Source organism: Pyrus communis, chromosome 12 (genome assembly GCF_041283825.1).
Source record: "Pyrus communis isolate YQ-2024b chromosome 12, ASM4128382v1, whole genome shotgun sequence".
Taxonomy (NCBI): domain Eukaryota; kingdom Viridiplantae; phylum Streptophyta; class Magnoliopsida; order Rosales; family Rosaceae; genus Pyrus; species Pyrus communis.
Window position 1 is genome coordinate 3,873,633 of NC_142576.1, and position 23,684 is coordinate 3,897,316.

At 35.5% G+C, this 23,684-nt stretch overlaps 2 protein-coding genes across 2 annotated transcripts; both read left to right on the forward strand.

The window, feature by feature from the left end:
• Positions 1–7,677: 7,677 nt before the first annotated feature.
• LOC137745507 (cell wall / vacuolar inhibitor of fructosidase 2-like) lies at positions 7,678–8,238 on the forward strand. The gene has a single exon (XM_068485470.2). The coding sequence runs from the start codon at positions 7,678–7,680 to the stop codon at positions 8,236–8,238; it is 561 nt and encodes a 186-aa protein (XP_068341571.2).
• A 10,902-nt stretch (positions 8,239–19,140) lies between these two features.
• LOC148692197 (uncharacterized) lies at positions 19,141–20,193 on the forward strand. Its single transcript, XM_088681640.1, has 2 exons — positions 19,141–19,549; positions 19,835–20,193. Exons 1-2 carry the CDS (start codon positions 19,141–19,143, stop codon positions 20,191–20,193), a joined length of 768 nt encoding a protein of 255 aa, XP_088537766.1.
• Positions 20,194–23,684: the final 3,491 nt, after the last annotated feature.

Genomic DNA, 23,684 nt, shown 5'->3' on the forward strand with positions numbered 1-23,684 from the left:
ACAAGATCTTCAAGTATCCTAAATACAATCTATTAATGATGTACACAATATCACACATGTGCTAGGATTTATGTCACAACAAGATCCTATTTATATCCGTAATTATAGGTGTATTTGTAATCTTTTATAATAAAATGAAAAAATCTGATAACATAACATAAATGAAGACTTTAAAAGAGCAGGACTCTACACAAAGCAGATGTGTGGTTTTTTTAGTACAACAATATATTTTACATTAAAGGGAAGGGGGAGTTCGGCTAAGCCACACAATGGGCAACCTAATTTGGTATCAAATTCGTCATCCACGAGATTCAAACCTATGGCATTTCATTTACAAGTATAGAAGAATACCCTTGGACCGTAGTACTGAGTGGCCAAAGCAAATGTGTGTTAGAAGAAAAAAAAATCATAAATTCCATCCTATCCTAACGAAGAAACGTTTAGTCTTTAAACACCATTGCAAAACAATTCCTACAAGGAATCTGGTCAAACTCCTGCATAGCAAAAATGCTGTATCCTTACAAACTGGAACAAAACCAATTCAGAAGCCTGAGTTTCATTGATTGGTTACCTTAAAAGGAACAATGCTTAACTCAATAAAAGTTCCTAGTCAATGTCATTGAGGAATATAACATGGATATCTCTCTTTTTAAAAAACTAAAGTCAATGTCAATATCCTTTTTGGATCATTTCGTTTTTGCTTTTCTTAACCTTTTGTGGTAATGATAGAGGGGCAATACATAGGGGAATGGAGGATGAAGAAGAGCAAATGAAGGATGACAAGAGATATAGAGAAGAAATGTATTTACAAGAAAAATCACAAAAAAAATGCAAGTTAAATATAAAAAATAAAAAATTATGGTGTCGTTTGATAATCATTTTTTCATTTTTACTTTTTACTTTTGGTGCTTCATATATGAGTAAAGTATTAAATAATGGGTGAAGAAGTGTGATGTAAGAGAATGGAAGAAATAAAGAAGAATGAATGAAGACGAAAACTGTTGGAAAAGTTAGTTTTTGGTTTATTATTTGGTAAGTGGCTTTTAGTAATTGTGTTTTAGGGTTTTCTTGTAGGATAACGATTTGGATTCTTACCTAATAGAATTAATGTTAGTTCTCCTATAAATTAGATGTTTTGTAACACATCATGTAAGTTTAACGAGACGTAATCTCCTCATGTTATTTAGTTTTTTTGGCAATTTTGGTGTGTTTCCTTGTCTTTAGTTAATAAAGGAGCATTCGAAATTTGGTTAGTACATTTGTTCATATGTTGTACGCACTATGATTTTCAACTTGGTATTAAAGCACTCAAAAAGGCAAAAGATAATGGTTATTAGAAAGCCGGCCTTCCCCGTTCATAGGGTGCCCCGCCCGTTATACATTCCATGAAATAACCTTTCTCTGTATAACTGTATGACTTCTTTTTCGTCTCAGGTCGAATGGGGAGATCAATCCTAGAAGCGAGCGCTTCGAATAAATTGGGAAAGCTAACATGAAGATTCGATTCAAACTTCCTAGAGTCGGTACTACTGTTGTCTGCGCGCAGGCCATTCCCAACTCTTGTCCCGGGCGCAAACGGCTCGTATATTTGAAGTTAGTTTTACATTTATAAGATTTTTCATTTGTTCCTTAATTCTTTCCCTCTCTCCGGTCATGCATCATCTATCAATTTCTTCATATACTTCCTAATATTTCAAGCATAAAAAGTAAAAATTAAAAGCAAAAAAATAAAATAAAATTGTTATCATTTAATCTTTTAAGAACCAGAGGAAGGACAGGAAGAAGAAAGTGAATCTCCCTTTCGGTATACTTTCTTAGCTTTGTTTACATGTTGTTAACACTCTTATCTCCTTTTTCACGCTCTAGCCTTAATTAAAAAGCCTTTCATTGTGCTTTTGGTCTTTAAAAAAAAAATTTCTTTGTATTTGCATTTTACCAATTAATTTTATGATAAATAGCGTAGACTTACATGTTATATTTACCGAACGACCTAAACTCCTTCCAGGAACCACACACAAGAAAAACAGAAATAAAAAGTTCGAAAATTAACACTTTGGATTGCTTTTCCAATTCACACTTCGGTGGAACAATCTCGATCGTACTATGATTAGGACAATAATTAATATACCGTTAATCATTTTGACTCTTTTTTAAGCGAACTAGCATAGTAACTACAGACCATTCTAAAAATCCAAAACCTTATTCTTATTGTCAGTGACAACCTAAAACATGCAGTTGCCTTAAATTGAATTGCCTTCCTTTTCATAGTTTAAAAAATAATAAAAGAAAAAAAATTGTTAATCTATTAAATTAAGAAGACTTCATGCATTTTAGGCCTTAGGTCTCAATTTGTATTGAGACGGCTCATGAGAAAGTTGTGTTGAAAGTACAAATCTCAAAATAAGAAATTATTGGACCTTACCAATTAATTGTAAGGTGAAACTTCAACTCAAATTGTTGGACAGGGATGTATACATGACTGAGCTAGCTGGCTAGCTATCTTTAAGGGGCCAAGTTAATCATGTGTTTTATTATTATCCACCACTTTCGGCTTGTTTATAAGAGGAGTAACAAGTTAATTATGTAATTATGATGTTTAAGTAAAGGCAAATTAAATTTGCAACCCAACCAGCTATACTTTTGGAAGCCTCCAACTGAAATTATGGTATATAGAAGCTGCACTTTTGTTTGTCATCTTTGGTTTATTGCATATAAGCTGCACTTTTGGTTTGGTTCCTCTGTGGTCCATTTTGTTTGTTAGTATTAACCTCCTCGCAAGCTATCTTTTGATTTTGTTTTTGTACGAGAAATAGTAATCACGCACCTTTTTTAGTCTCTCAAGACAATTCTTTCTAATCATATATACTGTTTTCGATTTGAATTGAATTTGTCTATCTAATAGTCATAAATCTAGATGGGTTGTGAGAAGTAAAAAAAAAAAAAAATGCTAAAACCGCCTTTTTTGTATTTGTTTGTGAGGAAGAATTTGAATATTGTTTTTGACTCATCTGAATGTTAGATTTGAATTTATGAGAACTTAACACTCTTTTTGTATTTGTTATTAGAATTTCTTCATAGTCTCCAAATTAGACATGTGCAAACCCTAAACCATTATATGGTAAATCATTGCATCTATTATTTGTGATAGCTTGAATTTTCTGTCTTCTGTAATCTTCGAACGCTTTCACACTACAATTACGTAATAATATATAAAGGATTTACGTACCATGATATACTGTTGTGTACCAACAATGGATACCTGGCTCGAAGGTACTCTTTTTCTACGTACTCTCCAACTTAATTTCTTTATATTTTTCATTTCTTCTGTGTTTTTTAATCACACATTTTGCTTTGTCGTTTTAGTATCTAGATCTGGACGCTCTAAATTACCAATGACATTTTTAAACTAAAATGCTAAAAGAATAGTAAAACCTCAACTATTTCATAACTTCAGAGCAAATTTTCCCACAAATTCATTAGTTGCATGTGTGACAAGGGCCTCAAAGCACTGTGCCAAACCCTAGTTTTAACTTCTTCCGTGGATGATTCGAAACTTCCCTCCTCCCTGCCCATGTGCATCTGGTCCCGTGCACTTGACTTCTTTTAGAGAGAGTGTTGAGAATGGATCAAGTGATGAGAGATGAAACTTTGCATGAACTAATAAATGAGTTGGGCTAGTCTCTGTATTGAAAACTGATTAGCCTAGACCCAGAGGATATATTACTGAAAGACCTAGACTTAGAAGCCTCTGAAAGACCTAGACTTGGAAGCCTTCCAGGAACCACAAACAAGAAAAACAGAAAGAAAAATTCCGAAATTCTCACTTTGTATTGCTTTTTCCAATTTGCACTTTGGAATGCTTTTTCCAATTGGCACTTTGGATTGCTTTTTTCCAATTCACAATTTGGATTGCTTTTTCCTACATAATATAAACGACTATGAAGTTACCCAAGACGATGAACCAAGGTAAAAATATGGCCACTGGTGCCGGCTGCCTAATTCTGAAGCCAACAAGTAGTCATCATCATCCTCACAAGCAACCTTCTGAGGATGCTAAATTGCGCATCAACCACCATTACAGCAAAAGCCCGACGTCCTCCTCGACGAGCGCCAAATGTTGCACCAGAACTGCCGAGCTGCCCAAGAGTACTAAAAAGCAGAGTGGTAGCAAGACAAAGAAAGGCAAAAGCTGCAACGCCTTCAGGATTGTTGGGAATACTATTACGGGTAACAAATCCGACAAGGTAGGTATCTTTGGATTTGGCAACACTAAGTACGTCTGCAAAGGTCCGAAGACGGAGAAACGAGACAAGTCTTGTGGGGAAACCGACTCCAAGTCTTCCAGTGACGACGAAGAGTGAACTGAATGAGGCTGTACGCGGCTGTAGGGTATGGCCTGATGTTTTTATGCGTGTTGCGTATCTTGTGTAATTTGATGTGAAAAATAAAATGTTATCATGGCCAGGAGACTTTAATTTAGAGTTTTAATTCAATGCACGATAGTTGTCAGAGTTATCAAATTAGAGAGTGAAGATGTGTAGTATACAAAGTAGTTATTACTATCATATTATCTGAGAGGTTCCAAAAATTGTACTGTTTCCAGATCAATTGGGAGAGATTAAAAACATATACTAGCTACCGTCGCATAGTGCGAATCTCTATTATGATCTTCGCTTTTGCACTAAAAAATGTTAGGAAAAAAACATTTACATACTGTACCACCTCTTTAACAAAGATGAGATCTACTTATATTGGTAGGTTATACATCTATTAGAAAAGATGGTACAATGTCGTACAGATAAATGTTGTATCCTTGACATTACTCATTTTGAAATACTCGCTACAGTCTGGTAGTTTACAACCATATGTGATCGATCAAAGGATTGAGTAAATTAGATTCAAAATTGTAAAGATTTCATACCGCAAAAAAATTTATTGTAGTAGTTTTAAGTCCGTATGAGGAATATTTAAGTGTAATACCCTTAATATTTTAAACAAACAATATTATATACACAAGGAGAGGGGTATAGGCTTAGCCTCACAATGAGCTATCAATAATGTGGTTCAAATTTGTCTTTGGCGATAATTGAACCTAAGACCTCTCACTCATAAGTGAAAAAGAATACTACTAGACCATAGTACTTAATTTCATAAAAATGATCATTTACGCATGTATATAACTGTGTCGGAGTTTTTTGTAGGGCTTTTTTTCTAGCCTTTTTAGGGTTACTGTCACAACTTAATGAATATTAGGTATTTCTAGATCACGACTTAAACGTTTTCACTAAAAAGACCTGGCATGTTAACCATGTGGACACACCTCAGACTCGGCATATATACTACTACGGTCTATTAGTATTCATCTTCATTTATAAGTCAAAGGTCTTAGATTCGATTCTCTCCAAAAGCTAAGTTGAACCACATTATTGCTAATTTATTGTGAGGCTCAGCCCACTCTCTCACTCCATAGTGTATATAATATTGTTTGTTCAAAAAATAAATAAAACAATCGATAAATTTTGAAGTTTTCTCATTTAAAAAAAAAAAAAAAAATTGTTCTTTAAAATCAATGCTGATTAATTTTCTTTGTCGCATTGCATCAATAAGAATGAAATTTCTAAAATTAAGGTACTAGATTTAGTAACTGGAACAAATGTCTGATCATAGCCAACTCCAAAGGTCTAAGTATACACGTTTGCAATCAGTCGAGCTTTTTACCGATCACTGGTTCTTTCGGCTTTGTGCTTTACAATATACACCCAATTGCACCCAACCGACTTCTTCCTATAGGTTGCAGTGAAACTATTCTCATGTACCATTCTTTCGGAGTACCTCCATCTCCACCTCCATTGCGCCTATCCACTTTGAATCCATCAGTACTTCTTCCACTTTTGTCGAATTTTAAGTCTAGCCATTTGATTCACCATACCTTGATACTTTGGTGATAGTCGCTAATGGATACATAGTTTACGATAGCATATATACTCGACCTTTCCTACGGGATTGGAGCGTGACAATATTATAAAGAATTTGAAAGCAGCCTTACCATTTTTCATTTCACACAAACATTTTACATACAAACGGACCTTGAAGTAGCCAGAACAGTCTGGCCTATCAACTATGTATGAATTTTTTGAAAATGCTCTTATATTGTGACATTTAGTAATAAAACTCAAATATAGAAGATGGTGTTTATAGCAAAACTTGAAAGAGAGATTACACCCTGTATAGAGTAAAATATGGTGTTTATAGCAAGTCTTCACACACACACACACACACACACACGCGCGCACGCACACACAGCGATCGAATTTAATAGTTATGTATATACTGAGAATAAATTTCATATTGATGAGAGTAAGAACCATGTATGTGCTTTATAAGTAAGTTGACTATTTTTTTATATTGTTAACTGGTTTTATGGTGAAACTTCAACTTTCTTTATGGTATAAGAGCAGGTTGTCCGCTTGTGAACCCTAATGGCCACACGCGTCCACATCACCCCATTTGTGTTGTTCACGTGTTTGATTTAAAATTTGTCCCACGTGAGGGGGCGTGTTGAAAATGAATCTTATGCACCGTCCATTTTATTTTTTAACAAACGACATTATTTACACTAAGGGGGAGGAGTGAACTTAGCCTCACAATTAATGGGCTAGCAATAATGTGGTTCAAATTCGTCTTTGGCGAGAATCGAAACTAAGATATCTCACTTACAAGTGAAGGGGAATACCACTAGACCTCTCATTTGTTTGATATTTATGAATGGTTAAACTATCTCTAGATTAAATGATTTTTTGCAAAGATGATCTTTAATAGATAGTGACAAAGAGAATGAGCGCTTCCAATTATAATGCTTGTATAGTGGGAAGATGTGTTAAATCATAAGTAGGGGAACAAGTACATTTCCTATTAGGGGGCCACAAATTACTATTATCCCTTTCGTTTTTGAAATATTTTAGAATGACTAATGCCAAAACTTACCATATTTTGTATACTAGGTAAATAGGGCCACAAATTACTATTATCCTTTTCCTTTTGAGATATTTTAGAATTGCTAATGCCAAAACTTACCATATTTTGTATACTAGGTTCATTTGCACAATCTTTAGGTACCACCCGTCAACACAAATAAGTGCCGCCTTTATTAAAAATGTGGTACAAATATTATATACAAAATCGGATAAGAGTAGCATTTTTGTTTTATAATTGTTTCTAATTCCTTCATATGCACAAACAAGTTCATACAATGCATTACATGCATGCATACAACGGTTATAATGTAAAACTTAGTAATAAACTCAAATATTGAGGAGATTATCACTGGATTCATAATAAAATATTTAGATTAAAAGTAAAACCAAGATAAGTAGATTGCACCCGGTCTAGAATAAAATCTGGTGTTCATAGCAAGTCTTAATTACCTCGTATGTATACAAGCGATCGAATTGATCATAGCAATATATATTTTCCTCAAAATCCAATAAATCGGATTTAGTTTATGATATAGTATTATTACTGTAACTGCATGAGATACATTTGAACAATGTCGATGCTAAAAAATGGAAACTAGAGTTTTGGTCCTATAAATATAAACCTAGCTCTACTCCAATTCTATTCAGACTATTCTCACTTCCGATAACCAACCCACCTGAGCCTTTCATCACATACAAGAAAATGGCATCTGCATCATGCCCACGTGTTCCAATATTGCTGGTTATTCTCTTCTTCCTCATGATCAATATCACTCCATCTTTTACTCAAGACACCCAGCAGTTGATCGAGCGTATCTGCAGGTCAACGGAGCAGTACGGATTTTGCACCCAAACCTTCAAAGAAAACCTGAAATCCCCAGATGCTGATATCGTCGCCCTCACCCAAATAACCATAGAGCGGTCCGTAGACAATGCTACTCAAACACACAACTTCATCAGGCAAACGATTGATAGCACAAAAGACCCAGCACTCAAAAGCGCTCTGGAAACATGCGAGTATAGTTACGGTTTAGTGATGGAGGCATTTGACTCGGCTGCCGTGGCGTTTTTCCAGAAGGATTACGACACCGTAGAGAAGTCTGAGAGCGGGACGCCGAAAGCAGAAGCCAGCTGTGAAGACTCACTGAGCAAGACGCCGCCAAATACTGTGAACCCACTGACCGACAGAAATAATCAGATGAGGATTCTGATTGCCATGTCTTTGAATGCTGTGCATGAACTAAAGTCTACCCAGCACAACTAGGGTTTTCTAGTTGTTTTAATTTATAAAATGTTTGGCCACAGACTGACAGTTGTTGTCTATTTGGGCTTTATTTCATGGTCAATAAATGAAGAGCCTTTACAATGTTTTTCCTTAAGCTACTCTCAATGATTGTTAAAGAAATTAAACTATATGTATATATCTAATTAAGCATGTGCATGTGTAAGCAGAGCTAGCTAGCTGCATGCTAACAGAACACACATATTCTTTTTTGTATTATTCGATCGGGTAATGCTAGTTAATAAAGAGATCATTTATTTAAACTATATTTTAAAAATCATGCATATGACGTGATTGTTGATAATTAGACAATTACTTACGTGTTGATTAACGTGCTTATACTTTATTGGTAACACATCACATGATCTTTAAATTTGGTCTTAAAAAAATTAGTCTACCAAACATTATTCTGTTCGATCACAATAATTTTTCCCCAGTTTTCTTTATATATTGGAAAAACAAATTTGGTACTCAATTGGAATATATAGAAACACTGGATTCACTAATTATTATTATTATTATAAAAGTTATAGAAGTGCACTAATTACTACGGTCTAATGATATTCATCTTCATTTGTAAGTGAGAGGTCTTAGGTTTGATTATCACCAAATGCGAATTTGAACTATATTATTGCTAGCCTATTGTGAGGCTAAACCCACCTCATTCCCCTTAATATAGATAATATCGATTTTTCAAAAAAAAAAAAAAAACATATATATAAGTTATAGAAGTTACTTTATGCTATAATAAAGACGATTATGCTATTTAGACACAACATACACTAACACACTTGATACATTACAAGGTTCACAAACAATAGTAGGATTCATCTCTAGTCTGTCAACAAATGTGTTAATGAACCAGTTTGGTATATAATAAATAGCAAGTATCCTCATGATGCACCATCTATTAATTTGTTTGATGCATATGAATGGTTAAACGATCTTCAAATCGAATGATTTTTCACAAAGATAATCTTTAATAGATAATGATAAATAGAATGAACCATTAAAATTATGATGTTTGTACGGTTAAGTTGTGTTAATCAGAAGTGGAGGGACAAATACATTCCCCTATGAAAGGAATACAAATATTATCCTTTTTCTTGTTGAAATGTTTTAGAATGAGTAATGCTAAAACTTATCATATTTTGTATACCTAGAATCGGAGCACCCACCAATACAAATTGATTTCACCATTATTAAAAATAGGGAATTTTAACGAAAAACTTCTGGTACTGTTCACTTTAATGAAAAACCACATTTTTACTCTAAAAAGTCAATCATGATACTATTCATTTTACCTTTTATTTTGTCCTTATCTTTAAAACTCAAAGTTTTCAAACCCTTTTTAGGGTAAATCTCAATTTACTATCCCAAGTTTCGTGGTTTTCAATATTTGGTACATGAAGTTTTTTTTCTTCCCAGAGTCATACCTAAAGTGTTAATTTTGGGACAGTCTCATACATCCATTAGTATGACTATTAAGTCTCCCGTTAACTGATGACATGACACTCACATGGACAATGATTAGGCACCATGTGTCATTAAGGTCCCACGTGGATATTAAAAAAAATTAAAAAATTATAGGAAAAAAAAAAGCTGTCTTCTTGCTCAAACCCCCGACCCTCCCTCCCTTCTCCTTCCTTTCTCTCCGAGAGCACCCACCCAACCTCTGCACCTTTGACGACTCTCCTTCGTCCCTTCTTCCCCTCCCTTTGACTTGGCCATTGATCCCCTCAACTCGCCCAAGTTCCCCTTCTCATTCTCTTCTTCCAAGTGCTTATAGCGTCGCCCACAATAACAATCGTGCTAAGGGTTAGGGTTTTCAATTTTTTACTCTGATTCTTCCAACAAGTCTCTTTCCAATTCTTAATTTTATAAGGTTAGGGTTTTCGTTTCGGGCTCTCTCTCCGTTAGCCATTTTCCCGACTCTCAGGTGAGTAATTCACTGTTTCGAATTTGAATTTTGCTTTTAAATTATTAAATCTCTATATTTTCATATGGTTCTTCACATTGTTACCAAATCTAAGTGGAAATCCCTAATTCAATTGCTAAATTTTGGTGAAGTTTCTTTGTGTGTTTTAATTTGGTTACTGAGTTTTGTGATCAGAGCTTTGATTTGTTATTTGAATTTCACTTTCTGTTTGTTTATCTGAATTCAGAAACTCCATTTGGCTAGTTGAATTTCATTAGGGATATGTTCCTCTTTCTGTTTCCATCTTGTCTCTCTCCTTAGTTCTCTCCTGCCTGTTTCTCGCTATTCTGAGCGGTCGTTGGAAGCCCAAATGAGGAGGCTATAGTCAATTTGTTTCTTTGAAGCTTGCCAAAATAGCTCAGGTAATAGCTCTCGAACTGATTAGGGTTTGATGTTGTGTGCCTTTACCAAGAGAGGGGAAGAAAGGACAAAGAAGAGTCGGAGAAAGGGAACTCGGGCGAGTAGAGGGAATCGATGGCCGAGTCAAAGGGAGGGGAAGAAGCGAAGAAGGAGAGTCGTTAAAATGCAGAGGTTGGGTAGGTGCTCTCGGAGAGAAGGGACGGATAAGGGAGGGAGGGTCGGGGGTTTGAGGAAGAAGACAACTTTTCTTTTTTTTTTTTTTTTTTTTTTTTTTGTAATTTTTTTAATTTCAAAATTTTAATATCCATGTGGGACCCTTATTGACACGTGGCGCACAATCATTGTCCATGTGAGCGCCACGTCATTAGTTAACGGGAGACTTAATAGCCAGACTAACAGATGTATGAAATTGTCTCAAAATTAACACTTTAGGTATGACTCTGGGACAAAAAAAAACTTCATTTACGAAATGTTGAAAACCACGAAACTTGAGGGTAATAAACTGATATTTACCCCCCTTTTTATTATTTTTCCTTTTAAAATATGGGTTAATCTTATTTTACAACTCTTAAGTTTCTCGATTTTCAGCATTTAGTACATCAAGTTTTTTTTCATCTCAGAGTGATACCTAAAGTTAAAAATTTTATGACAGTTTCGTACATCCGTTAAGGTTGCCGTTAAGTTAAGACGTGGCGCCTATATGAACAATGATTGGGCACCACATATCAATATGAACCCACATAAATATTAAAATATTAAAATATTAAAAAAAATTGAAATTTAAAATTAAAAAAACCCAACAGTTAAAATTTTAAAAATTAAAAAATAAGAAAACTAAAACCCTAAAAATGTTTCCCAGATTCCATGATTTGCTTTCAATTCCTCCCTACTCTCTCTCCCTATCAATGTTTTGCAGATCCCTCGCCACCTCTCTCTCTCGCTCCTCCCCTCCTCCTTCGTCCTAAAACTCTCCCTCTTCTGCCCCTACCAAAAAACCACACTCTCACTTCTCTCCAACACCAGATCGGGCTCTTGCAGCTCTCACCCAAAATCTCTTGGCGAGGGCGATATACAACAATGGTAAGGGCTTCACGGCGGCCGACGAACGCAAGGACTTCACGTGCAGCAAGCCACATGGAGCTGCAGTACAATAAAAGGGACGGGTTATAGATTCAACAGATCCGGGTTGATTGTGCATTGCAGGTGAGTCGATTGGATCTCGATTCCGTCAAGTCTGACCCATTTACCCAACCTCAAGGTCCTCATACGGTCGCCGTCGAATCTTAGACGAACAATTGGAAAGGCCGTCGAATCTTGGACAAACAATTGGAAAGAAAAAATAGATGATATTTAAATCATAGAGGAGAAATTCGGTGGTATTTTGGGGAAGCATGGTGACAATGGTAGTCGGTCGACAGAAAAGAGGACTGGTGGCTGCGATTTTGGGGAAGGGATGGAGGATTGGGTGGGGGTTGATCTAGGAGAGCTAGATTTTTTAATTTTTTGTTTATTTTTTATTTTTAATATTCACGTGGGTCTCACGTGAAAATCTAATCATCGTCTACATAGGCATCATATCATCAGTTAACAGATGTTTATACGAAATACTTAACAAATGTATGAAAGTGTCCCAAAGATTTGACTTTAGGTACTAAACTGGGATGAAAAAAACTTAATATATGAAATGTTGAAAATCAATAAACTTCAGGATAGTAAACTGAGATTAACCCTAAAAATATATATGGTAGAATTTTATATACAAAATCTATCTGATAAGAATAGCATATTTTTATTTTATAATTGTTTCTAATTTCTTCATATGCACAAACAAGTTCATACAACGCATTACACGCATGCATACAACGGATTATAATGTAAAATTTAGTAATAAAACTCAAATATAGAGGGGATCATCATTGGATTAATAATAAAATATTCAGAATAAAAGTTATAAGTAAAACCAAGACAAGTATATATATATTGCACCCGGTACAGAATAAAATCTGGTGTTTAGAGCAAGTGTTTACCTTGTGTGTATAGATATATATACAGGCATCGGATTGATCATAGTAATGTATGTAGGCATATATTTTCCTCAAAACCCAACAAATCGGGTTTAGGTATGATATAGTATTATTACTATAACTGCATGAGATACATATGAACAATGTTGATACTGAAAAAATGGAAACTAGGGTCTTGATCCTATAAATACAAACCTCTACTTCAATTCTATTCAGATTATTCTCACTTCCAATAACCAGCACACTTGAAGCCTTTGATCAAAGACATGAAAATGGCTTCTGCTTCATTCCCAGGTGTTCCAGTATTACTCGTTCTCTTCTTCCTCGAGATCAATATCACTCCATCGTTGACTCAAGACACCGAACAACTGATCGAGCGTATCTGCAGGCAAATGGAGCAGTATGGATTTTGCAGCCAAACCTTTAAAGAAAACCTGAAGTCTCCTAATGCTGATATCGTGGGCCTCACCCAGATTACCGTAGAGCGTGCTTTAGACAATGCCACCCAAACACACGACTTTATTAGGCAACTGCTTGAAAGCACAACCGACCCAGCACTCAAAAGCGCTCTGGAAACATGCGAGTATAGTTACCGTTTGGTGATGGAGGCGTTTCAATCAGCTGCGGTGGCGTTTTTCCAGAAGGATTACGACAGCGTAGAGAAGTCTGAGAGTGGGACGCCGAGAGCAGAAGCTAGCTGTGTAGACTCACTGAGCAAGATGCCGCCAAATACTGCGAACCCACTGACTGAGAGAAATAATCAGATGAGGATTCTACTTGCCATGGCTTTGGTTTCAGTGCATGAACTAAAGTCTACCCAGAACAACGAGAAATTTTTTATTATGACGGAAACACAAATGGTACATCACGTGTTTTTATGTAAATGGTGATAAATTTTATTTTTTAAGTTATAACTTTTTAACACACAAATCCTACAATTTGTATAATGACACGTGATGTACCACTTCGTATGCTGGTCACATTGAAAAATCTCTTCAGAACAACTAAGGTTTTCTAGAAGCAATCATTTATTGGGTTTCCTGATTTTATTTTTGTTATTGCTTTTATTAAGTGCTGTTGTCTATTCACCTTTGATCGATGATGGATAAATAAAATTACAATGTTTTCATCGAGCTCCTCTACTGAATGATTGGAAGACACTGAACATTGTCCTCTGTTAATTATTGGATTATTTTAGTTATATTAATTGAATAATATGTACATTTTTTTTTCAAAATAATAGGTAAGCACATAATTACGAGCTATACATATTTTGGATCTATTAGAATAAGTTTTAAAAGTAATCACTATGATACTATCGTATATGGCAAATGAGTTACACTACATAAAAATAAAAAATAAAAAATAAAAATCTTTCCTATACGAAAGGATTTTATTGAACAAAATAAGGTTTTGTCGCTTAATGTTTTGTCCAAAGGAAATTCGTCGGGCAATATAATAAGGCAAAGGTCGTCGCACAAACATTTGCCCGATGAATATTAAAATTCTTTTGTCAAATGCCGGACAAAATTACCAATGACTATTTTGTCGAGCCAAGTGCATTGACCAACTTGACCCGACAAACTTAACTTGGCCAACGATAGCATTTCATTACCAAACATAGTTTTTTACGCGACGAAAGTACCTGTCGGGCAAACTTTTTAATTTTTAAAATTTGTAATTTAAATTAATTAATTAATTTAGATTATATTAATTTCAAAAGAAATAACAATATAAAAAAAATAAAAAAAAAACTATTTAACTAACCTAAAACTAAAATAGTCGCACACATGTATGTGAAATATTCTAAACTAACTAACTACTCCTTAGGTGGCTGGTGGGATGGCGATAGAAGGTCCTTCGGAGGATTGTGGAGGCGAATGCCAGAGGCTATCATTATTTGCACCATTTATCACATGTACAATCGAAAGTTATCATCCTAATGGTGCGCAGCTTCTTCTTGTTGTCGCACAACTTCTTCTAGCTGAAGCATGGCCTCTAACTCTATCTCCAGTTATTGTAGTATGGAAGACATGGCTTGCCCTGCTTGCAGGCTGAGAGCTATATGAAGAATATCCCCTAAGTCCTGAACCCAACACTCTCCAAAATCGTAGATCTCTCGACCTTTCTGTCGCCTAACCTCATCCATCAGTAATTGTAGAGACAATTGTTCTAAAAATCTCCAAGCGCTAGGTGGCTGGCCACCACCACGATTAATCCCTAGGGGGTTTGAAAATTAAGAAATGACGCCTAGACTTGCCTAGGTGCCCGCCTAGATCCTCTTAGGTCGCGATTTTCACTTAGACATAAAATAGATAACTTTCAATTTGCATTTTATGTTTTCAATAAATTGTAATAGACTTGTTGGATACTTGGATGACAACTTATTGTATGCTTGTTCCATGTATTTTCAATATGTTCTAATACTTTATAATTTATATGTCATTCTATTTTGCAATTTATGTATCCCAATACAATTTGGTAGTTTTTTAAGTATGAGTAGATATTTGTTTATATGTTATATAACAAATTTAATTAAAATTAAAGAAAAACGTCTAGGCCCCCTAGGCGCTAGGCCTCTGTCTCCCACCCGACTAGCGCCTTCTAGAACCTTAGTAGAGACACATCTGATCAAGTGTCAACTGTTGGGACAAGTCCGTGAGGCCCCTACAGTCCACCCTCTTAGAACCTTATTCATTTTTTTCATTTTTCATTTTTTTTTTAAAGGGGAAAAAAAAAAAAAAAACAACAGGTGGCTTTGCTGCTGCAAAACTCACAAAGACATTTCAGCCTCCCTCTGGTCACCATCTGGTGATTTAGTAAAGCCATAAATCAAACCGAGAACGTTCTATGTGAAAACTGAAAACTGCTTGTATACAAGTCGGTTTAGGATTTGACCCAAAAAATGTGGGTGTAGGATGTTACACATATATTATTAATGAACTTTGGATTCAGTTGAACCGGTGAAACTGTGAAACAGCTGCAAATTCTTGATTCATTAACCTTTCCCATTTACTAAGCAAAGGTAACGTATACATATGTGACCATATTTAAGTTACCAACCCCAAAACAAATTCCCATTGAAGGGCCACAAAAAAATGGTTTCATATAGGTCTGCAATATCTGCTCCACTTGTAGTTGTTGCTTCTCTTCTCATCCACACCTCTAATGGAGTCTCCAATAAGATCTTGACCAAAATTTGTTGAAGACTTACCCCAGATCCAGATCAATGCGTTACAATTTTACAATCTGATTTGCGGACCGCGTCGGCCAACCTCCCCGAACTCTCACTGATTTCTTTAGACCTAACAGGGAGGCAAGCTAACCACAACCTGAAGACTTTCAGAAAGCTTAGCAAAAATGCCACTCATGAACCTAAATTGAAAAATGACTTTGATGCATGTGTTAGAGTTTACAAGTACATAAAGCTCAAAATTAAAGCAGCATATTTGTTGTCAAAGAAAGGACAATACAGAAATGTTTCAGATTTGTCTCAAGCAAAGGAATTAGCATTTAGCTGTGGAAGGGATATCAACTCACTACTTGTTAACGAACTTGGATCTTCTATGGTTTTAAGGTTGTATACTTCCATTAGTGTAAACCGATATATTGCTCGCACAAATGCCTAGACTTTTTAGTCGTAGTTTGGATAAAAGCAAGTGTAACTTTTTTACTTGCTTCAACAGAAAAACTACATAAATAACTACTTACGAAAAGTGCTTATTTTTGTTGTAGGCCTAAATTTAACTTGAGGAGAGACGGTGCGGCGGCAGATAGACAGACAAGAGGTGTGGGAAATTTGTGTCTATTCCACTAATCTTATGTCTTTATTTTAGGGAATTGTTATTGGCACTTCAAAATTCTTATTCTACACTTGAAACTTTTTATATTTAGAAAGAAAAATATACTTGTGAGGAGTATAGAATGAGATTTTTAGAGTGTCAATAACACTTTCCTTATTTTATAGTAAAAATAACGGGCTTACTTGCGCTGTAAGTAAGAAAAAAGTCAAAGATTTCATAGTCACATATAAATCCTATACAATCTACTAAAATTTACACAATCACACATATCTATAATTCTAACTACAAGAGTATTCTCGTTTGTACAGTAATGTACCCAAATCAGACAAAGCTGACGTACTGATCAGTAATACCATTTTTAGTTGCCAGCCACTTACAAATTTTTATATTTCGCAATAGGTCAGTCCAGATATTTCACTGCATTGCAATTTACATTCTAAACTTTTGTAGATTTAAACATTGAGTTACAGTTTTTGTTCTACAATTGTGTAGATTCAGACATTACATTCCAGTTTTATTTTACTGTATTCAAATTAGTCATATCTAGTACTAGAATTTGGTATGATTTTCAGACTTCTTTGTACTATATTCTTATTCATTTCCTTTGAGTGGGCTTCATGTTCTACGAGGTTTTATTATATACAATATTCAACTTAGTCACATCTAATACTTCAATGAGAGATGACAATTGAATTGTAAGGAAAAGAAATACATATGGCTGAATACATAATATTTTGTTAAACGAGAGTTTACAATGTATAGACACACATGCCTTATTTCATAAGGAAATTAATTACAAAAAGTTACAATTAAATACAAATCCTACTCCTACCTAAAATAAGACTCCTAAAATATTTGCAATTTAAGACTCAAGTCAATACAAGGTTAGGTCAACACTAAAGGGTGGGAGACTTAAGGGTTGTTTCAAGTGCTTTTAAAATAACTGAATCACTTTTGATGAAAGTATTTTTGGATTCATCCCATAAGAAAGGGGACACCCGAGGCCAAATCAACAAAAAGAAAAAGTGTTTTGGGGATATTTCATTGAGTTGCAGTTTTTGTTCTAAAATTGATTTAGATATTGCGTTACAGTTTCTGTTGTATAATTGTTTATAGATTCAAGCATTGCGTTGTAATTTTGTTCTATTTATTCAAATTAGTCATATCTGATTCTTGAATTTTAATATGATTTTCGGACTTCTTCGTATTCTCATTCATTTCCTTTGAGTGGCCACTACATCATGTTTTACGAAGTTTTATTTTATATATTCAAATTAGTCACATCTAATACTCAAATGAGAGATGACCTTGGGTTATAAGGTTGGGTCAACATTAAGGGATGGGAGACTTAGGAATCGTCTTAAATCGCTTTTAAAATCATCAAAAGCATTTTTGGTGAAAGTGTTTTTCGGTTCGTCCCCTAAGAAGGGGATACCCGAGGGCAGATAAACAAAAAAAAAATTGTTTTTGGGTTTCAAAATCATTTAAAGTTAACTTCCTTCACTAGTTATGTGCTTCTTGCAGTAAGTACTTTAAGTGCTTTTTAAGAATTTTTTTGTATTTTTACTAAGGATTGGTTCCAAAAGTACTATCATAAAAAAAAAAAAAAAAATCAATCATACTGAAAGAACATTCAAACACACACTCAGACTAAGGGCCAGTTCAGGATTGCTGTGTTTTTCTAAAAAAAAATTGGTTCTAATGTCCTTTAAGAATAATTAGTTGTAAAGTAAAGCAGATGAACTTTTGGTTAAGTGTTTTTTGAAAAGTGTTGTGATTAGTTTATTCTCTAAGAGATAAAATGCGAGTGGAAGGGTAGATTGTTGGAATGTAACCCTTCAGCTGAAGATTGACGGCAGAGATCATCTCACAAATGTTTTCCATTTCAGTTTGAATGTCAGCCATTGGATCATAGTCCACATGGTTACTCAATGATGTATCTAGTTTTAAGTAATAGAATAAGACATGTGGCATCATCTCATAGGATGATACCAATGAATGGTTGAAATTGTATTGTGTGTTGGAGTGTGAAGGATCTCCCTTCCTTCCACATACAACGGTAACAAATGTATGCGTGCTTTAGAGTGAAATAGTAGTGAAGAATTTTTCCTTCATCTTCCTCTCGACCATTTTCTGATTCTTTGCACAGATCCTCTATTGAAATACATATCAAAACCACACAAACACTAACATGGCCTCAGAGCCAGGTTTCATCGTCTAATCTGGGCGTGAAATCTGTGAGTTCGTGAGTTCGATTGAGTTACATCCTTGAGTTCAAATCGAATCTGGAAATTTACGATTTCTCGAATCCAAGTCTAATATGGCTGGATTCGGCAATGTCGAGCTTAGAGCTCCAATTTTCAATGGAGAGAATTATGAATTTTGGAGTATTCGAATGAAAACCATTCTGAAATCTCATGGTTTATGGGAGTTGGTTGAAAATGGGTTTGAATCTTCAGATCCGAAGTCTAAAGAAGCTACGGTTGACGAGACGAAGAAGGAGACGTCAGGTGAAACGTCGTTAAGTGAGATTCTGATGAAGGATGCTCATGCGCTTGGAATGATTCAAAGCGCAGTCTCGGACCAGATATTTCCCAAAATCGTGAATGAAGAGACATCCAAAGAAGCTTGGGATGTTCTAACGGGTTAATTTCAAGGTGATAAACAAGTAAGAAATGTAAAATTACAAGGGTTACATAGAGATTTTGAATATACTCGTATGAAGGATAGTGAAACATTATCTGTATATCTCTCTCGATTGTTTGATATCATTAATCAACTGAAAAGCTATGGAGAAGAATTATCTAGGGAGAGAATAGTGCAGAAATTACTGATTAGTCTTCCTAAAACATATGATGCAATCTGTTCTGTAATTGAGCACTCTAGAGATCTTGAGACTATTGAGGTTCAAGAGGTTGTGGCTTCTCTAAAAGGATTTAAGCAGAGACTTGATTTACATGCTGAGTCTTCCACTAAGAAAGCATTTGCAAGTTTAACTATTGCAACTAAGGGTGCTAGAACTGGTGGATTTTCTAGGAATCAGAGGTCTCAAGAGAATTGGAAATCTAGAGGAAAAAGTTGGGATCATAAGTCAAACTTTGTCCAGAGGCAGAATAACATTCAAAGAGGTTGGGATCACAAACCCAATTATGCTCAGAGACAAAACAACACTCAAAGAAATTAGGATCATAGGCCTAATTATACTCAGAAACAAAACAATTCTCAAGGTGATTGCAAATGGTGTGACATGTTACATTATGGGAAGTGTTGGTATGAAGGTAAACCAAAATGCACAGGCTGTGGGAAACCGGGTCATTCTGTAAAGGATTGTCATGAGAACAAGGGAATGTAGAAGGTTAATTATGCAAGGCAGATGGGAGAAATAGGATCATTATTTTATGCTTGTAATGCAGTGACAGATGTGAAGGTAAATAATTCATGGTATATAGACAGTGGCTGTAGCAATCACATGACAGGTGATGAGAGATTGTTGGTTAATGTTCAGAGAAATTTGACCTCTAAAGTAAAGATGGGCACCGGAGAAATTGTGCAGGTGGCAGGAAAGGGAACTTTGGTGATTAAGACTAAACTGGGAAGAAAACATATACAAGAAGTGATGCTTGTTCTTGGACTTGAGGAAAATCTTCTCAATGTAGGACAGATGATGGAACATGGCTATTATCTGCTGTTTGGAGGTGATGTAGTGAATGTCTTTGATGGTTGGTCACTTGACAACTTGGTAGTAAGAGTACATATGACTGCAAATAGATGATTTCCTTTGACAATGATGCCTGTAACTTAGTGTGCTCTAAAAGCAAGTGTCACACACTGCTCTCAGATATGGCATAAAAGATTGGGTCATTTGCATGAAGGAGGTCTGAAATTACTTGAAGAACAGAAGTTGGTGTATGGACTGCCTAAGTTAGAGATGTCCACAAATGTGTGTGAAGGGTGTATGCTAGGCAAACAGCACAGAGACTCATTTCCTTCTAAATCGGCCTGGAGAGCTAAGGATCCACTGGAGGTGGTTCACATAGATATTTGTGGTCCAATGCAAGTTGAATCTCATTCTGGAAACAAGTACTTCTTGTTGTTCACATATGACTACACAAGGATGTCATAGGTGTATTTTCTAAGAAATAAGTTTGATGCATTTGGATGTTTTAAGAAATTTAAGGCAATGACTGAGCTACAATGTGGATATAAGGTGAAATGCCTCATAAGTGATAGAGGAGGAGAATTCCTTTCTGCAGAATTTATTGGATATTGCAATGATTTTGGAATCCAAAGACAATTAACTATGGCTTACACTCCTCAACAAAATGGAGTATCAGAGAGGAATAATAGGACTGTGGTGGAAATGGCAAAGTCAATGCTACATGAGAAGGGCCTTCCATACATGTTCTGGGCAGAAGCAATCAATACTGCAGTTTATTTGCTTAACAGATGTCCATCCAAATCTTTGAGAAAGACAACACCATTTGAGGCATATAGTGGAAGAAAACCTGGAATAGCTCATTTGAAGATATTTGGATCACTTTGCTATGTTCACATACCTTCTAATCTTAGACACAAGTTAGAAGAGAACAGTCACAAATGTATCTTTGTTGGTTATGGTGCAAGTGAGAAAGGTTACAGAGTGTTTGATCCAATTTCAAGAAAGATTGTTCTCTCAAGAGATGTCATATTTGATGAAAGTGTTTCTTGGGATTGGAACTGCAATGCAGATGCTGGAATGACATTTCCAGTCAGTAATGAACATAAGAATGCTAATGAAAACTGTAAGATTGGTGAAAATTCTCACTTTGGGGAATATACTGTTTCTCAAAGTGAGAACGTGTCTCATATATCTCAAGCATATGATGATACACCTAAGAAATGGAGAAGTATAAATGAGATCATGGCTCAACGCAACATGTGAGTTATTGAACCTGAAAATTATGATGATGCAGCTAAGGATGAGTCATGGAGGAGTGCAATGAGAGCTGAATTGGATATGATAGAGAAGAACAACACATGACAGCTTGTTGAGAGACCATATGACAAGCCTGTTATTGGTGTTAAGTGGGTCTATAAGACCAAACTTAACCTGGATGGTACTGTGCAGAAGAACAAAGCTCGACTGGTGGCTAAAGGTTATTCTCAAAAGCCTGGAATTGACTATAATGAAACCTTTGCCCCTGTGGCAAGGTTGGACACGATTAGAACCTTGATTGCCCTTGCTGCACAGAAGAAATGGAACTTTTATCAATTAGATGTGAAGTCTGCATTCCTCAATGGAGTATTAAAGGAAGAAGTGTATGTCGAGCAACCTCAAGGTTTTGTGAAGGAAAGTGAAGAAACAAAGGTGTACAAGCTGAACAAGGCTCTCTATGGTTTGAAACAAGCACCAAAGGCCTGGTATGATGACATTAATGCATATTTTAATAGTGCAAGATTTGAGAAAAGTTCAAGTGAAGCAACCTTGTATGTTAAGACAAGGAAGGACTCTAGTATCATTATTGTCTCCTTATATGTAGATGACATTGTTTATACTGGTAGCAGTTCACAAATGCTTGAAGAGTTTAGAAATGACACGATGAAACACTATGAGATGACTGATTTGGGTTTATTACATCATTTCCTTGGAATGGGTGTGCTCCAAACTGAGAATAGTATTTTTATACACCAAAAGAAATATGCACAGAAGCTAATTGAGAAGTTTGGCTTGAAAGACTGTAAACCTGTTGCTACTCCACTTGCCATGAATGAGAAATTGAACAAAATCAATGGGAGTGAAGCTGCAGATGAAGGAGAATATAGGTAGCTTGTTGGAAGTTTGTTATATTTGACTGCAACTAGACCTGATGTGATGTTTGCAGCAAGTCTATTGTCACGATTCATGCACAATCCCACCAAGAAACATATGGGAACAGCCAAAAGGGTATTGAGGTACATCCAAGGAACAGTTGACTTTGGAATTATTTTCGACAGAGGCAAAGCAACTACTCTAATTGGTTACTGTGACAGTGATTGGGCTGGAAGTGAGGATAATATGAGAAGCACTTCAGGGTATGCATTTACACTAGGGTCTGGTATGTTCTCATGGGCTTCAATCAAACAAAACACTGTGGCATTGTCTACTGCAGAAGCAGAATATGTTAGTGCTGCAGAAGCTACATCACAAGCAAATTGGCTGAGATTTGTCCTATAAGACTTTGGAGAAGAACAAGTGGAGGGAACTCAGATCATGTGTGATAACACATCAACCATTGCTATGGCAAAGAATCCAGTCTTTCATCAAAAGACAAGACACATCAACAGGAAGTTTCACTTCATCCGAGAAGCAATTCAAGCCAGAGAAATTGAGTTGGTGTACTGCAGGACAGAGGAGCAGATTGCAGATATTCTTACTAAGGCCTTGCCTAAAGACTGATTTGTGTATCTAAGGGAGCTACTTGGAGTTAAATCAGCTAAAGGGTTAGAACGGAGTGTTGGAATGTAACCCTTCAGCTGAAGATTGACAGCAGAGATCATCTCACAAATGTTTTCCATTTCAGTTTGAATGTCAGCCATTTGATCATAGTCCACATGGTTACTCAATGATGTATCTAGTTTTAAGTAATAGAATAAGACATGTGGCATCATCTCATAGGATGATACCAATGAATGGTTGAGATTGTATTGTGTGTTGGAGTGTGAAGGATCTCCCTTCCTTCCACATACAACGGTAACAAATGTATGCGTACTTTAGAGTGAAATAGTAGTGAAGCATTTTTCCTTCATCTTCCTCTCGACCATTTTCTGATTCTTTGCACAGATCCTCCATTGAAATACATATCAAAGCCACACAAACACTAACATAGATATGTCAGTTTCAAAAACTTAATGAAGGGAATACAACAATTGAAAATATTTATTAAATACTCAACTTAGCTTTTTATTAAAGTAGCTTTGAAAAGCAGCTTATCCGGAGGCTATTGCTTTTAAAGTAAGCATGATATTTTACTTTTACTAAACACTTTTTTACTACTTAATTTTAAGGTAAAGCGGTTTTTAGTATTAAAAAAAAATAAAATAAAAAATAAAAAAAAACCAAACGGGGCATGAGGCACAAACAAGCATTTTATAATCAGTATCGAGAAAAATCGGGTCTATACATAGCAATTCCTTATTTCATATATGCAAAATAGGCAATATATTTTACTGAGAAATTGAGAATCCAATCCAATCGGATTTAGGTATGATATACTACTATAAATGAATGATATTGAATAAAACAAT